The sequence below is a fragment of the Pygocentrus nattereri genome, chromosome 8 (genome assembly GCF_015220715.1).
Source record: "Pygocentrus nattereri isolate fPygNat1 chromosome 8, fPygNat1.pri, whole genome shotgun sequence".
In the NCBI taxonomy this organism is placed as follows: Eukaryota; Metazoa; Chordata; class Actinopteri; order Characiformes; family Serrasalmidae; genus Pygocentrus; species Pygocentrus nattereri.
Genome location: NC_051218.1, coordinates 1,581,146 through 1,597,500, shown reverse-complemented (window position 1 = coordinate 1,597,500; position 16,355 = coordinate 1,581,146). Strand labels below are relative to the sequence as shown.

Genomic DNA, 16,355 nt, shown 5'->3' with positions numbered 1-16,355 from the left:
TGAGGAAGTGGGTGCAGGCAGGATGGAGTGGGTGGAGATGGGTGTCAGGGCTGATGTGTGACAGAAGGATAGCAGCAAGAGTGAAAGGGAAGGTCTACAAGACAGCAGTGCGTCCTGCTATGATGTACGGTTTGGAGACTGTGGCTCTGTCTAAAAGACAGGAGGCTGAGCTGGAGGTGGCGGAGATGAAGATGCTGAGATTTCCGTTGGGAGTGACCAGGCTGGACAAGATTAGAAATGAGCAGATCAGAGGGACAGTGAAGGTGGAGCAGTTTGGAGATAAAGCCAGAGAGGCCAGGTTGAGATGGTTTGGACATGTGTTGAGGAGGAATAGTGGATATATTGGGCAAAGAATGTTGGAGATGGAGCTGCCGGGTAGAAGGAGAAGAGGTAGACCTCAGAGAAGGTTTATGGATGTAGTGAAGGTGGACATGGAGATGGTTGGTGTGAAAGTAGAGGAGGCAGTGGATAGGGCAAGATGGAGGCAGATGATCCGCTGTGGCGACCCCTAAAGGGAGCAGCCGAAAGAAGAATTAAACTCATCAAATAAACAGAAACAGTTTTGCCTTAGAACGCTCGTAATTTATCCCTCCATCAGGTCCAGATTAAATAGATTAAAATACATTTTAGGGCCAAACGTATCTCAGAACGTCTGTAAAACAGTGTCTCGGACATCAGGCTGAGTATTTATAACCGGCTGAGTATTTATAACCATTTAATGTAATAACTTTGTGATGTAGCTTTTGAGGCTTTAAACTCTTCAGACGTCTGGTTCCTATCACCACCACTGTGAGCAATTCTGACGTACTAAATTCTCTAGAATGAAGCATTTTGCTCGTTTTTCCAAACTACTCTGAACGACTTTGTTTACATCTTAATCACTTAATTACGCAGAATTAATTATTGAAAATTATGAAAAATCATAATCAGTTCCCCTTTAAACTATGTAAATGACTGTAAGTAAAGATGGGGCTGGACAGGTCAGCGCAGTTTATTATTGGGAATATATTTTAATGATTGGAAGATTATCTACATCTCTCTGACTGTCTGTCTGTCTCGCTGTCTGTGTGAGTGTTTCTGTAGGTGTTTTGTCAAATCAGCATATTTATGTAATACAACAAAATAATAGGTAGAATAAATATTATTTTTAAAATAATTTATTCATTTATTCATTTTTGTTATAAAATTATTGGTCTCACTTTTTGGACAGCCCTGCATGATGTATTGTGCAATCTCGGTACAAGTATTCTGTCATATTGCACAGCCCTGCTTTAGTTTACAGAGAAGAATGTGCAGAATTTGGCCACATTAGTATTATTATTATTATTATTATTATTATTATTATTATGTGTCAGCTTGTCTTCTGAAATGTTCAACGTGGCACAAAATGTGACATTTCGTATGCAGTCAGTAGCGATGGTGTGTACGGTCCAAATCAATGTGTTTTCCCTCTTCTTTTCCCATTATTATTCACATATATGCTTTTCCACAGCCTTCACTACGGTACAGCGATGGCCACAGATATTCAGACACTATGCATTTTATGTTTTTCTGCGTTATGAATAATTCATTATTGCTTTGAATCTTCTGACAGACACTTTTACCTTAGGCGTCCCTATGTGTGTGTGTCCATACTGAAGATTTCTGACCCTTTTGAGCAGTAAGTGAAGGCCTCAGCATGCCCTTTGTGCGTGTTGTTCCATAGAGCCGTCTCCATGCATGCTGTCTGAGTGGATCAGCTGGTCACCCTGCAGTGTGTCCTGCGGAATGGGCATGAGGTCCAGAGAGCGTTACATCAAACAGTTTCCTGAGGATGGGTCCAGCTGCAGGGAGCCCACAGAGGAGACTGAGAAGTGTGTGGTCAATGAGGACTGCTGTGAGTGGAGCTACTGCACTATGTGTGTGTGTGTGTGTGTGTGTGGGTGTGTGTGTGTGTGTGGTAGGGCTGCACAACATATAAGCCACAAGAGGCTGTGCTGTACTGTGATTTTTTTCACTAATGAGCTTGTTATTAAATCTCATTTACTCGTGCTAAAATCACTGTAATGTACAGCCTTAAGATGCCTATTGCGTTTTTTTTTTTTATTAATGTTCCAGATCCTGAAATCTGATTGGCTGGACCATGTTATGAAGTACTCAATGTGTATACACTTACGATCGCATCACACTAAGTAGATTCTGCATTACTGCACCAAGTTACAAAAGGGCCTGACTTGCAGTGAACATTCCAGTGCAGGCCACTGGGGCTCCTCCACATCAAACCTCGTCAAACCATGTCTTTGGGCTCACTTGGGGTTTAGAAGCACACAGTCATGCTGGAACAGTAAAGCGCCTTCCCCATAACAGTCACCTGGAAGTTGGAAGCATACAATTGTCTAAGATGTCTTTGTATGCTGTAGCATTAACATTACACTTCACTGAATCCCTGAAAAACAGACCCAGCCCATTATCCCTCCTCCTCCAAACTTTTCTGTTAGCCCTATGAGTTCCAGCAGGTAGTGTTCTAATGGCACCAGCCTAACCCATATTCATCCCTCAGACTGCTGGATAGTGAAGCATAATTGATCACTCCAACAGGTGTCCACTGCTCCAGAGTCCAGTGTAGGCATGCTTTACACCACTCCAGCTGACAATTTGAACTGTGCATAGTGATCTTAGGCTTCTGTGCAGGCGCTCAGTCATGCAAACCTCTTTCACGAAGCTCCAAATGCACGGATCTTGGGCTGATGTTACTTCCAGGGACAGCTTGGAACTGTGTATTGAGTGGTGCAAAAGAGGACAGACAGTTTCTACGTGCTTCAGCACTTGGTAGCCCCACTCTGTGAGTTTGCATGGTCTCCTGCTTCGTGGCAAAGTTGCTCCTAGATGCTTCAATTTTACAGCAAACACACTTACAGTTGACCAGGGCAGATCTAGCAGGGCAGAGATTTCACAAACTGGTACAGTTTGTTCTACTGCCATTGTTTGTCTATGTAGAGTGCCTGGCTGTGTGCTTGATTTTCTGTAGTTAGCAATAGTTGTGGCTGGGAAAAAAGGAAAGAATAAGAGAGAAAAAACTTACCAGAATGAGAACAGAGGAGTGTGAAAAAATACAGATCTGAACTCATCTTGTACTCATAGGTAAACCCAGTGTAGGAAGGTGAACACAAAGCATTGTTAGCTTGGTGCTAATATAACACAGAAAACCCATAGGCAGGCTGAAGTTAGCATTGTTATCAACAGATGAAAACATGATTGTTCATGTGAAGCATCAGTTCCTCACGCTACTTTAAATGGCCTTTAAACTCGCCTTTAAAACTCATTTGTTCAGTGCAGATCGAGGTGGGCGTCGTCGTCAGAGGGCGGTGACGTTGGTTGAATGATCTGCATATTCTACTGTAGCACTGATCACCTACGTCTGCACTGGAGTTGAACCGGAGGGGGCGCTGCAGAGGCTGAACAGACCTTAGTAACTCTCATCTCAGTTTGAAAAGAAATGTTCAAATTTGAACAAGACTGGTGTCGTTTATTATTATAAGAAAGAAAAAAAGTTGTGTTTTTATTTAAGAAGTTGCACAATTGATGTTTAAAAAAATGAAATTCACAAAGTAGATGGAAACTAATTTATTTTCTTTATTTATGTTGATGGGCGTTTTATGAAAGAGCGCTCATGCTGTATTTGAATGCCGCTGTTGCTCCTGTACAAAATTGTCACAGCATGATTTTGCACGACTCACGGCGTCATAATACAAAGTTATCCTGCATCGCACTTTATTTTATTTATGTGGTTAAACTAGACAACTGATGTCTAATTTGCAAATCTGAAATGCTAAAATCTCACTAGAGAGCAAATGGTGTTTTTTGCAAATTTTGTGTTTAAAAATAATAAAAAGTTATTAAACATCAGCCAAAATATCCCCATCCACCAAACTGGCTGGAAAGAAATCAGAATCAGCAGCAAAAACTGATTCTAGACTCTAAATTCTAAGAAGATACCTAAATCAGAATAGTGCCCCAACCAATACCATCCAGCAGACAGTGGTCCTGTGGTCACAAGCTGACTAAGGGTGAATAGCTATGATGAAGGGCTGGAGTCAGACACACAGGAAAGACAAGGCAAAGAGACAGCAGTGAGTAGAGCTGGACAGGGAATATACGTCACGCCTAAATCTCAAGGTGTATATCTATATTTGATTTTGAACATAATAGACATTCATTCACGCTGTATTTGAGTGTTAATTGAATTTAGGCGACTTCTAAAATGGTGCAGTGACCCGGAATGATCCAGGACGCTTGAATGCGTTGACATTCACCTGATCCAAGTCGTTTCGGTCAGAATGTATGCAGACTGTCGCAATATGCAGCAATGCAACAGCAATACAGCATTAGCATCTATATTGTGCAGCCCTAGTGTGTGTAAGAGAGAGTGGGAGCAGAGTCTTGATGAGTCATTTGCGAACTCATTTAACTCAGCACAAGTCAGTCAGAAGGCGTAAAAGAGGATTAAGTCTAGCACTCAAAGGGATTTTCTATGGAGCTTCCCCACTGACAGTATAACTAAGGCCACACCACACTTAATACGAGTCCCAGAAATGGTGGAGGAATTCTCTAAAATATCATATTTCCCCATGTTTTGATGCCGTGGTCCTTGAACAGTAATAGAAGGTATTTCATTGCTGCCAGTAGTCAAATGATAGTGTCGTAATTCAGTGACTTATTGAGTGAGTGGTGTAATATCTGTGGATCTCATAACACTGCAGTCTAATTTCTCCGTTTTTGTTCTATGCTGTTTTGCCCCAAGGGGTTTAGATTATGAGGAGGATGCGATGACAGCACTGCCACAAGAAACATGTATTATTATCTCCATAATAGAAATGGTTCGGTGAAAAATCTAATTTGCACAATTTTATCCACTTACTCCAGATGTAATTGATCAGCCAAGACATGTTTGGAGTAAAAATGTTGCCGCTTCAGTTTTAAACTACGAATCTAACATTGCTAACAAACACTGCAGGTCAATAGTCACCCAGATCTTTTCTGTAAATACGTCCCCAAAACTTCTTTCAACCCACTCAAACTATATCCTGGTCTTCGTTAAGGTTGGTTTACTGATGTGGGTTAGAGCAGAGTATGACTTACCATGAACTACAATAGTGAACAAACCTGCTGTGTAGCTGAATGAACACACACAAGTACCTAAAAACTAAGAAGTGAGTATCTAAAGGAATTGCAGTGGAAGGTCTTAGTATATCCAGTATCGGTCACCAGGGGTAATGAAGTCTATACGACTCTGTTCTTCTCTTTTTGGGAAAAAGCTAATGCTCCAGAGTCAGAGCTCTGACCAGATGCCAAAGCAGATGAGATGCTGTCACCAACAAAATGTAATGAGCTTATTAAAAAAAAGAATAAAATAGAAAAAAGGGTTCTTCTATTGTTATGATGTCATTCTCCGTCAGTCTGAAGGATGCTTTCAGAATAATTTATGCATGAAAATGGTTCTGTGAGTGTTCATGGTTCTGTTTAGAACCATTTTCTTTACAAAAGAACCCTTGAGGAACCATCTATTTTAACTGTGTAAGGAGTTTGAATTAGGTGAACTCTTTGATATTTTATCACTTTTAATTGAGCTGACTTTTATTTTAACGGTATACTTTGTACTTAAGCAATAGAACGCGCGAGGGAGTGAATAAAATGCTGAATAAATTGGGCTGAATGTGTCATTTAATAGTTTTTAATGTTATCAATGCCAAATTATATAAATAGCAATTATATAAATAGCTCTTTAACGAGCAGCTTGGTGGTACGTCAGAGTAACGAGCTCTGCCCACTCGCTGCTCAGCCGGCAGTTCGTTCTCCAGCTCCTGACGCTAAATTCCCAAACCGTCGTCTCCACTGAGCAGCTTTTCAGTCGGCAGCTGTGACAGAAGAACAGCTGAACAACCTGGAATCAGCCAGAAATGAACCCAACACCATTCGCCAGACGTGTCTGATCTTCAGAGTCGGACCAAATCAGACCGAGCCATAAAACTGACCCAATATCAGGTTCAGCTCAGTTTGGTCAGTTTGTCCAGATCAGTATTAATGTTGTTTTGTTCCAGCTGGTCTGTAAAGCTTCTTACAGCCCGTTTAGTTTGGCGAATGGTGTTGGGTTCATTTCTGGCTGATTCCAGGTTGTTCAGCTGTTCTTCTGTCACAGCTGCCGACTGAAAAGCTGCTCAGTGGAGATGACAGTTTGGGAATTTAGTGTCGTCTCGTCTTCAGAGTCGGACCAAATCGGCTGTCGGTCAGATGTGACATTAACAGTGTCTGTTTTCTGCTTGTGGCAAAGAAAGAAGTAAAAACGTTCAAATGGCTGAGCGTCTCCTACAGCTGTCAGAGTGGTTGCTTAGCAACAGCGTCTCAGCGGAGTGATGGTGAAATAACAGCACCGTTAGAACGCATCTCGACCAATCTGCTCACGTGGCCGGAATTATCTATTATATAATGTACTGTAACTTAGTAAGGGAAAGGGTTCTATATATAACCATGAACCCTTAGAGAACCCTTTGCGGTTCTTTGCGTTGTGAAAGGGTTCTTCAGTTTGAGGGAGAATGTGCTGTACATGATTCTATATGGAACCTTTCTGTTCTATATAGCATCAAAAAGGGTTTTCCTATTGTGTCAAGCTTGACATCGTAACAAGAGAAGAACCTTTTTTGGTGCTATATGTGCAATATAGGACATATAGCACACTCTTCATCAATCTGAAGAACCCTTTCAGGATGCAAAGAACCATTAATTCATGCAAAGGGTACGTTGAGTGTTCATGGTTATATAGAGAACCCTTTTCCTTACTAAAGAACCGTCTTTTTTCGAAGTGTAGAGTATCAAAAATTGGACTCCTTGGCTGATCAGCTACATCTGTGAAAGGAAAATTGTGTAAATTTGATTTTTATCAAAAAAGTCAAGTCAAGCTAAAGTTCCAGTATTAAGCCTATGGCTTGTTAGCCAGTGAGCAGCATTACTGAACTAACAGTTGGTGTACATGTCAATCATTAGGAGCATGTACTCATATCACAATGTCTTTTGCATATAGGAGACCTAGTCTAGGCCTAGCTTCACTTGGTTGCCTGATATGAGCTTATCAGCATATCGCTGCTGTCGGAACAAAACATCGTATCTCCAAAACGGTGACATTACAGGAGAAGGAAAAAGCCTACTTTACTTTTAATGTAAGTCAATGGAACCAGAGTTTTTTTCCAAGTCATTTTGGGCCATTTCTCTTCGTCCATTCTTCATGATATTTACACACGATGTAACAGGCAACAGGCGTTTTCAAATTATGTGAAAAACTGAAAAACAATGAAAATAGAGATATGAGGTTTTATCCCGGGAGCACCGATATACTACAAGTATGTGACCCTGGTACGTGTACCGTAGCACCCAGCAGCTGCATCGTGACGGAGTGGAGTGACTGGAAGCCGTGCAGTGTGAGCTGTGGCATGGGGATGAGGCAGAGGGTGAGGATGATGAAGATGTCCGCATCAGACGGCTCTCCATGCAGAGCGGAGATGGAAGAAGTTGAGAAGTGCATGATGCCAGAGTGCAGTGAGTGCGATCCTCAGTCACGTTTCTACCCTCTAGGTCCTCACGAGTGCAGTTTAACAAATACCTCTGCCAAAAAAGCTGAAACTGCCAACAGGAAATGGAAAATGAGTTAGCGCCGTGCTAATGACGTCATGCTAAATGCCCTGTGTTAGCTTCAGTTCACTGTTAGCCACATTAGCATGTCCGGTAAGGCTGTTCCTCTAATGGGTAAAAGCTAGATTAGCCATCTTACACTGAGATACTGCTTGTTGTGTGGGTTGATCTGGTGCTTTATATTATGGTTATAATAAGTCCAATTAAAGAAGTAGCCCTCATGCTGAAGGAGAATTCCGCTCAGTTTTCAAAATTACTGCATAATTCAGAGGTTGAGATGTAAACAAAGTTGTGTGAAATAGTTCATGTTATAGAAACTTATACAAACAGACTCTGATTTCTTTACAGTGGTGGTGATAGGAACCAGGAGTCTTGATGTCGACAGCACACATGCAGCCATTTCATTTACCACCAGTGAACCTTATGTTCACACGTCTAACGTTGATTATTATGATGGATGACACTTCCTATGAATGTCACGTTTGGAAGCATCTATGAACGTATTTATAACATGTTATAATGCATTCATTTGGCATTATAAACATGTTATAAATATTTATAAAAAATGAATTACACTTCATAGCCACGTTTATTATACATTATGAATTGTTAATATAATGCATTGTAAGTAGTGTTAATAACATGTTACACTGTCAGGCAAAGTCAGTCCCAGCTTGGAAAGCATAAAGTAAGGACAAATATACAAAGTTTATCCCCTCACCCCCCCCCAAATGTCTAATATGTTATGAATGTGATTATAGATGCTTACAAACGTGAGATTCATAGAAAGTGTTACCATGATGAAATAGTGCTGAATTGGTTGCTATTTTGCCTCAGAACTCTTAGCATGTACACCACCCAAAATGTCTTTTTAAAAAATATAAACATCTTTATTCCAAAATAATCGCCTCAGGCATCAGGTAACAGATTCACAACTATCCTGTGTAATAACGTTCTGTGACGTAGCTTTTAGAGGCTCCGTTCGTCTGGTTCCTATCACCACCACTGTGAACAGAGTCAGTTTCTCTAGAACTTACGAATCAAAAGGAAAATAGTGTGTTTTCTCGTTAAGCACTAAAAGGAGCAAACTTATTTACCTCAGAAAACCTACTTAGTGCCGCGGAGGAAATCATTAGGATTTTACTGTGAGCTGCAACAGGACGACGGGCTCTAATTTCACTCTCCTGATATTGAGTGAATATGTTGCATCAGGTGTGTAATGTTTAATTGACTTGTTATTCATGTTGTTTTTTTAATGTTCCTGGTGTTTTTATTAGCTTCAGAGTCTGATGCTATTGCATCATCATGCAGTGTGTTTATGCACACTTTTGGAGCCAAGAGCACTTCCAAGAGCAGCTCCTCTGCCAGGCTAAGAGAAGAGCAGTGAGTTCAGGGTGGTGATATATGTGTGCTTGTGTGTGTAGATGTGTTTTCCTGCATGGTGTCCGAGTGGTCAGAGTGGGGTCATTGCAGTGTATCCTGTGGGGTGGGCATGCGGATTCGGCGACGCATGCTGAAGACCCCTGCCCTGTCCGGCCAGTGTGGAGAACCTCTGGAGGAGGTGGAGAAGTGCATGTTGCCAGACTGCCGTGAGTAACACACACAGACACAAGAACACACACAAACATGTGTGCTCACACACACACACACACCTGACCCCAAAAACACATTTACGCACATACTGTATATGAGGGGTCTCAAACACATGTCCTGGGGGTTAATAGCCAGGTGGTCTTCACCAGTGGGGGCCAACTGGAAGAATGCAGGGCATGTAAGCGGATCTTCATCAATGTTTATTAGCAATTCTTCTGTCACCACAAACTACTACTACTGCTACTATTAATATAATAAGTAATACTAATAAATCATTGTTATTAAAATTACTACTATTAATATAATAATAAATACTACTACTCCTACTACTAATAAGTACAGTAGTAATAGTAGTAATAGCAATTCTTGTCATCACAAACCACATCTACTACCACCACCACCATTACTGCAAATAATAATACTTTTACGCTACTAATATTACTATTACTACTATTAATACAACTCATATTGCTAATATTACTACTACTACTACTACTGCTACTACTACTACTACTACTACTACTAATAATAATAATAATGCTATTCATTACTATGATGACTACAATTAATACAACAAACATACTACTACTACTACTACTACTACTACTACTACTAATAATAATAATAATAATAATAATAATAATAATAATAATAATAATACTGCTACTAATATTACTACTATGGCTACCATTAAAACAACTAACATTACTATTAATACAACTACTACTACTACAACTAACATTACTATTACTACTATTAAAACTCCTATTAATACAACAACAACAACAACAACAACAACTACTACTACGACTACTAGTATTAGTAGTAGTGTAGTAGAAAAAGTGTAGTAGTAGTAGTGTAGTAGGCATAATAGTAGTATATCAAGTATTTATTAAATATTTTACACATTAAATAAAACTTTCATTAATAAAAGGGATATGAGGCTTGTATTGTGATGGCGTTGGAGTTGCGCTGAACATGAATGATGTTACAATAGCAGTTACACTTGCATTCTTGCTGGATTTGTAAGTGTAAGGACTTGTAAGGTGGATTTAATTGGAAACTATAATTATAATCATTATACTTGTACATGTAATTAATGCTTATCAAATACTGTACATAATAATTAGAAATATTTTTTAAATCCTGTAACACCGTCTGTACTGCTGTGTAATGAATGAATCCACAAGGGCAGACTTCACTATTGCTCTTCACTATTATTAGAATCGTAGGAAAAGTGAGTTACAGCTAATTTACGGTCACGTGTGCTGAGTGTAAGGTGTTCCTGCTGTGCCAGGTTTTTGTTTGATTGAAGCTTTTAATGTTGTAAACATCAGCCTGAACTGATTAACTGTAGTTAGTTGGGTAATCAGCCACAGTGTCTGTAATAATATGAACCCATCGGATGGTAATATTGATTTATATGTGATTTACAGGCCTGTAAACATGTCACAGGTGGTACGGCGCTGTCTCTAGTGCAGGCTGTGTAGTCCCCATGCTGAACCTTTTCCAGGATGAATTCATTTTTATTGCTGCACCAACATCGTACAGTGTTTAGAAAAAAAAAAACATGATTATGCAAATAAATGTGATTACGTTCCAGTTCAGCAAGCAAAATGGCATGTTGGTAAATAGCAGCTACAGAACTAGACTGTTATTTTATATTTTTCAGATCACTCATTTATTCATTTAAGCGCCTATTTTACAGAAAACTAGTTTTATTTCTCGCTTTTTTGAAAACCTTGATGAGTTTTGTAAACAGTGTTTTCAGTGTAAATATGTTTTCAGAAGGTTCCTTTCAACAGAATTCTCAATTCACACAGATCATTTATGGAAACTAAGCTGCAAAAAGAGCCAGTTTTGATTTCATTTACATTGAATTCATATACGTTTTTCTCTCTCTGTCTCTTTTTCTCCTACCCTGACCCCCCCCCCCCCCCCCCCCCCCCCCCATCCCCTCCCCCCAGCTGTGGAGTGTATGCTGTCTGAGTGGTCGGAGTGGTCAGAGTGTAATAAGTCATGTGGGAAGGGTCACATGATCCGCTCGCGCATGGTCAAGTTAGAGCCTCAGTTTGGTGGCGCCCCGTGTCCAAAGACCGTGCAGAGGAAGAAGTGTAAAATCCGGAAGTGCAGAAAACCGAGCAAAGACATCCCCTCTGCAGACGAGGGGAGTTCAGGTCCGGCCATAAATATCTCTGAGTATATCTGTCACTTTCTTTAAACCAGCGCACAGAAGCAGCATTTGCAGGGGTGGCTCAGTCAAAGAACAAGTTCAAGAAACTTTGACCTCATCCTAAAGGACGCTGCTGTCGGAAGAAAACCTCGTTTCTCCAGAATAGTAACTTTACGGGAGAAGGAGAAAACCTACTTTATTTTTAATGGAAGTCAATGGAACCAGAATTTTTTCCATGTCATTTTGGGCCGTTTCTATTGGTCCACTCATCATGAACTTTACGTACAATGTAAAGATCAACAAGCATTTTTAAATTTTGTCAAAAACTGAAAAAAGACAAAAATGGAGATACGAGGTTTTGTTCCAACAATAGCGAGGAGCTGGTCACTGAAGAATAATGCAAAAGCACCTACACCTAAAAACAGCTGTCCATTTTTTAGATAACTATGTTACACAGTGTCCAGAACCTACATACCTAAGTCTATATGACATCATTCAAAGGAGAGTTTTCAGATTTTTCAAGACGTCTTCATAATTTAATCATTAGGATGTTAGCAGCTCATTCTGAGGGGTGGGATGCGAAATGCTGTGTTCTTCAGAGTGAGAATTGCTCACAGTGGTGGTGATAGGAACCAGACATCTTTTTATTTTTATTTATTTATTTATTTATTTATTTTTATCAATATGTTGCCAGATGTCTGAGACCTTATTTTACAATAATTTTGAAATAAGATTTTGGCTCAAAATGTTACAGGCAAGACGTTATAAGGCAAAATCATACGCAATTCACCGCTATTTTACTATCATCAGCACTAAATATAACTCAGAAGATGTAGGTTCACTGGTGGTTTTGGATAAGATAAGATAAGATAAGATAAGATAAGATAAGATAAGATAAGATAAGATAAGACAGACTTTTATTATCCCACTGGGGGGAATTTGCATTGCAGATAAAGAGCAGTAAGTAGACAAAGATGTGCATCACACAAAATACAAAATATAAGATATACTATAGAAAAAAAAAAAAAAATAAATACATAAATAAATAAATAAGTAGTAAATAAAATGTCTTTAATTGCGTTATAGAAATTGTGACCCCTGGTTTCCATCACCACCACTTTAAAGTGTCTACATTAAACCATTTCACACCAAACCATTCTGAATGGAATTATTGAAATTGAAGTTCAATGGAATTATTGAAAAACGGAAAATTTGAAAATTTCCCTCCAACGCTTCTTTGTGTTTTGAGGCAAGTGTGACGATTTAGGCATGCAGTTTGCACAATGCTAACTGGTGGCCATAAGCTTTCATAACTTGTTATTGTTATAACAATAGGTTTGTAGGTCCAAAGCAAAAGAAGCAAAGTTCAAACACCAAGCATGTCTTGTCTGATCGATTATATTCAAGGAGAAAATATGTAATTTAAATTTAAATAGTTTTAATCAAACTATTACTTTAAGGACAGTAAGAGGGACTGTATAACAGATATTATATTATATTATAAAGGAGGAGGAGACAGTTCACTGGTTGAAAAATGAATGGTAAAGCTCATAATGCTTAAGGCAGCACGTTTATGGGAAAAGCTTTATTTGATTGATTGATTGATTCACAAACTATCAATTATCTCATTTCTTCAGTGAGTTTAAATGTCTTTGAAATGTAAATGTAGCTTTAGGTTTGAATTTTTTATGTCTCTCAATTCAACACTGCAAAAAATTGTATGTTGTCAAGTTAAATTATCTTATCTTTTTTCAATAAATCTCATATTTCTGCTGTTGAGATTATTGTAAGCTTCATTTAAGATTATTTTCCTTATTTACAGACTTTTTCAAATTGTTTTTTCCCTTGTTTGTTTTTAGGTCAATTCATCAAGTAAAAGTATCTCACTATACTGGCAGATAATTTAGCTTGTTTTGAGAAAAGTGCCACAATAGTGAGATACTTTTACTTGAAGAAATGACCTAAAATAAGTAAATATTTTCTTGAAATAAGGTAAAGAGTCTGATAATAGGTGCACTACCATCTCAAAATGGGAAATATTACACATATGGACTTGATTCAAGGTCATTTTGCTTGACAAGATACCATTTTTGTTGTGAAAGAGAAAAGATTCTCAAAGCACTCAGGACAGTTACCGTTAATATCGTATCTTCAGAGCCTTGGTCGTACCTGCCTGCTGCAACATTTAATCACCAATCTTAGCTGTGGGAGTGACTGTGGTCAAATCTGAGGACCATGTGAGGTCAATCCAGCAGGAGAAGACCTCAGAAGAGTCATGACCTGTCAACGACACTGTAAAGAGATCACCTCTACCTACTGTAAACCGCACTGACTTCAACTGAAAAGCCATCTAAAGTCTAGTTTAGTGTCATTGAAGCTTTGAAAATTTGGCTTCTGGTCTTTAGCAATCAGTCAATCAATCAATCAATCAATCAATCAATCAACCAACCCACCAACCAATCAACCTTAATTTAAACCTGGAGTGCATAGAGGGAAACCCCTGAGCCAATACAGAAAACAGGGATTGAAATTTTTAATTATAAAGACGAATCGAATGCTAAAAAATTTGTAATAATTAAAGTAGTTAATAAAAAATTTAATTGAAAATTGCATCAATATCTTACAGTACCTGTAATAAATGAGCTAAAATAAGGAGAAATAAAAACATAATGAAATAAAACATGTAAAACAATAACCTATGCTAAAATACATCAAAAATGGAATAATATAAATTAATCAATAACTAAAACACACCAAGAATCATATTAAAAAGCAACTAAAATCAAATAAAACAGTTGTAAGCTCGTCGGAGGTGGTTAGAGACTAAACGTTCCTATTGGAAATAACTGCCCGGGGGTGTTTAGGCGGTGAAGTCGACACCCTTTGCTATCAGTACCTTCTACTGTAATCGACTGCATCACTGTGGGGAAGAAATATGAGAACCTCACACAATCCACCTTCATTTAATGACCCCTTCTGATCAGCTCTGCCTTCTCTCGAGCAGCCTGCAAGATGACCCCATGGTCCAGCTGGACGGACTGCACCGAGCACTGCGGCGGGGGTGTCCAGGATCGAGTGATGGCTGTAAAGAAGAAAGGCAAAGGCTCAAAGTCCAAGAGCTGCAAGCGCAGGAGAGAAAGCCGCGTCTGCAACGAGCATCCCTGCTAACACCGCCCTGCAGACACACACAGACGCGAGTACACACACAGACACAAACTCAAACGCTCAGTACTAGCCGAGTGTGAGGTGTGAGGCCTTTCTGGACTGGTGAGGCGAAGTGTTCTGCAAGCTAGAGCTCGTAGGCTTTTAGAGTCTTCCTCACGACGAGTGAGGACTAGGCAGACGTCCCGTGATTAGTCTTAGTTGCCTTCTCAGCAGGCATATGTATTACTCTATAACCAACAGTACTCAACTTCACCGTCTCACACTAAAACATACTAAAACATGAATAATAGCCTTTATTTTGTTTTGATTTTTTTTTTTTTCTCACTCGCACTAATTCTGTCTGCACCACTCCATTAGCATGCACTGTACAGTCTGGAAATGTGAAGTTTTTTTTTCTTTCTTTTTCTCCAATGCACTATATATGCCCAGTGCAGCTACACGAACCATGTTTCTTACTCTTTCTCAGTGCGAAAGGGCTGTTTAAGCCCAGTCCAAGACTAAAAAAGGGCCGTCAATGGAGAATCTCCACTGACAGCGTGACTTAGTCTGCGGCTGGGCTTAACCTGAGGCTGGAAAAGCGGCCTGAGCGTCATCGCTGTCTGATTTTTGGTATTGGCAGAGCGGGTCTGCGTCGGCTGTTCTTTGTCAAGGGCATCACCCAGGATTTGCAATTCAATCGAGTTTACCTCCAGCCGTTCTCTCCCATCCCTGCCTTTAATCCGGGGCGAGCGCCGCCACATCAGCCCAGCGCTATTGAGCGCTATCAAGGTGGGTCACCCACAATCAATGCCCAGTCGATTTGGACAGCAACCATCTGCTGAGGATGGATTGATTTTCCATTGTCTGTACAAAGTAGTTTTGTCGTACCGTCTAGAAGACTCCCAGCTGATAAAAAAATTAAAAAAATGAAAGATTTTCTTTTTTATGCTTTTCGAAGAAACGATAAAAGGTGAAATAATAGCCCCTGGATGGTTTCGAATTATATCGCTCGGCAGAAAGCACATGTGAGAATAGCCGTTCCAAGTCTTTTGTAAAACTATCATATGTTGGTTTTTTAGGTTCAAAGTACATTGTGACTTTTTATCCCACTGTAATAATGTCTGGAGGCTAATGTGACTCGGTCAGTAGGGAGGGAGGGAGTGCAGCTCTAATTTTAGACACTTTCTAACTTTTTTCTGTGGAATTTTGATATACTCAACACCCAGAACTCTTGCCAAAGTCATGTGTAGGTCTCTCTCTCACCCTCTCCACTGCAATATATTACTATTTTGGAATAAATCACCTTTACAATAAAAGTAAATGTGACAAAATCTCATTGTATTATTCCTCCTTACGAGCAAACACTTCTTTAACCTTCACGACTGATGTAGAGCCGTATGCAAAAGTTTGGAGTTTTGACGATTTCCTAAGTGGAAAGACGTCATCACACCCTTTACAGGGAACACGCTTAAAATGGCCAATTTACTGCAGATTTTAGTGCAAAAAAAAAAGGAAGCATAAAACATGAAATGTGTCAAAACCTTTGGACAGGCCACACATTATAAACAGTAATTGTTCATTCATAAACAGTAATTCACTTATTTATTTTGGGGTGCCCAAACTTGCAAATAATCAATTTTGTAATCAAATCTGTAGAGTAGCTCACATCTGTTTGTCCTCTAGAGGGAGACATAGAACATCCAGACAAACTGTTCTTCACCTCTCCTGTATGTACTGCTTATTGGCCACTAGATGGTGCTACAACAAATGATTTAGAGTGGTTGTG

At 39.4% G+C, this 16,355-nt stretch overlaps 1 protein-coding gene across 1 annotated transcript in view; it reads left to right on the top strand.

Annotated features, from left to right (window-relative positions):
* The window catches only part of spon1b (spondin 1b), a 145,970-nt gene extending 130,075 nt beyond the window's left edge, over window positions 1–15,895 (top strand). Inside the window, exons 12-16 of the mRNA XM_017685553.2 lie at window positions 1,706–1,876; window positions 7,399–7,566; window positions 9,084–9,248; window positions 11,220–11,429; window positions 14,430–15,895. Of these exons, the coding sequence (XP_017541042.1) occupies window positions 1,706–1,876; window positions 7,399–7,566; window positions 9,084–9,248; window positions 11,220–11,429; window positions 14,430–14,593 (878 nt within the window). The 3' untranslated portion in view covers window positions 14,594–15,895. The remainder of the gene's footprint in view (window positions 1–1,705; window positions 1,877–7,398; window positions 7,567–9,083; window positions 9,249–11,219; window positions 11,430–14,429) is intronic.
* Window positions 15,896–16,355: the final 460 nt, after the last annotated feature.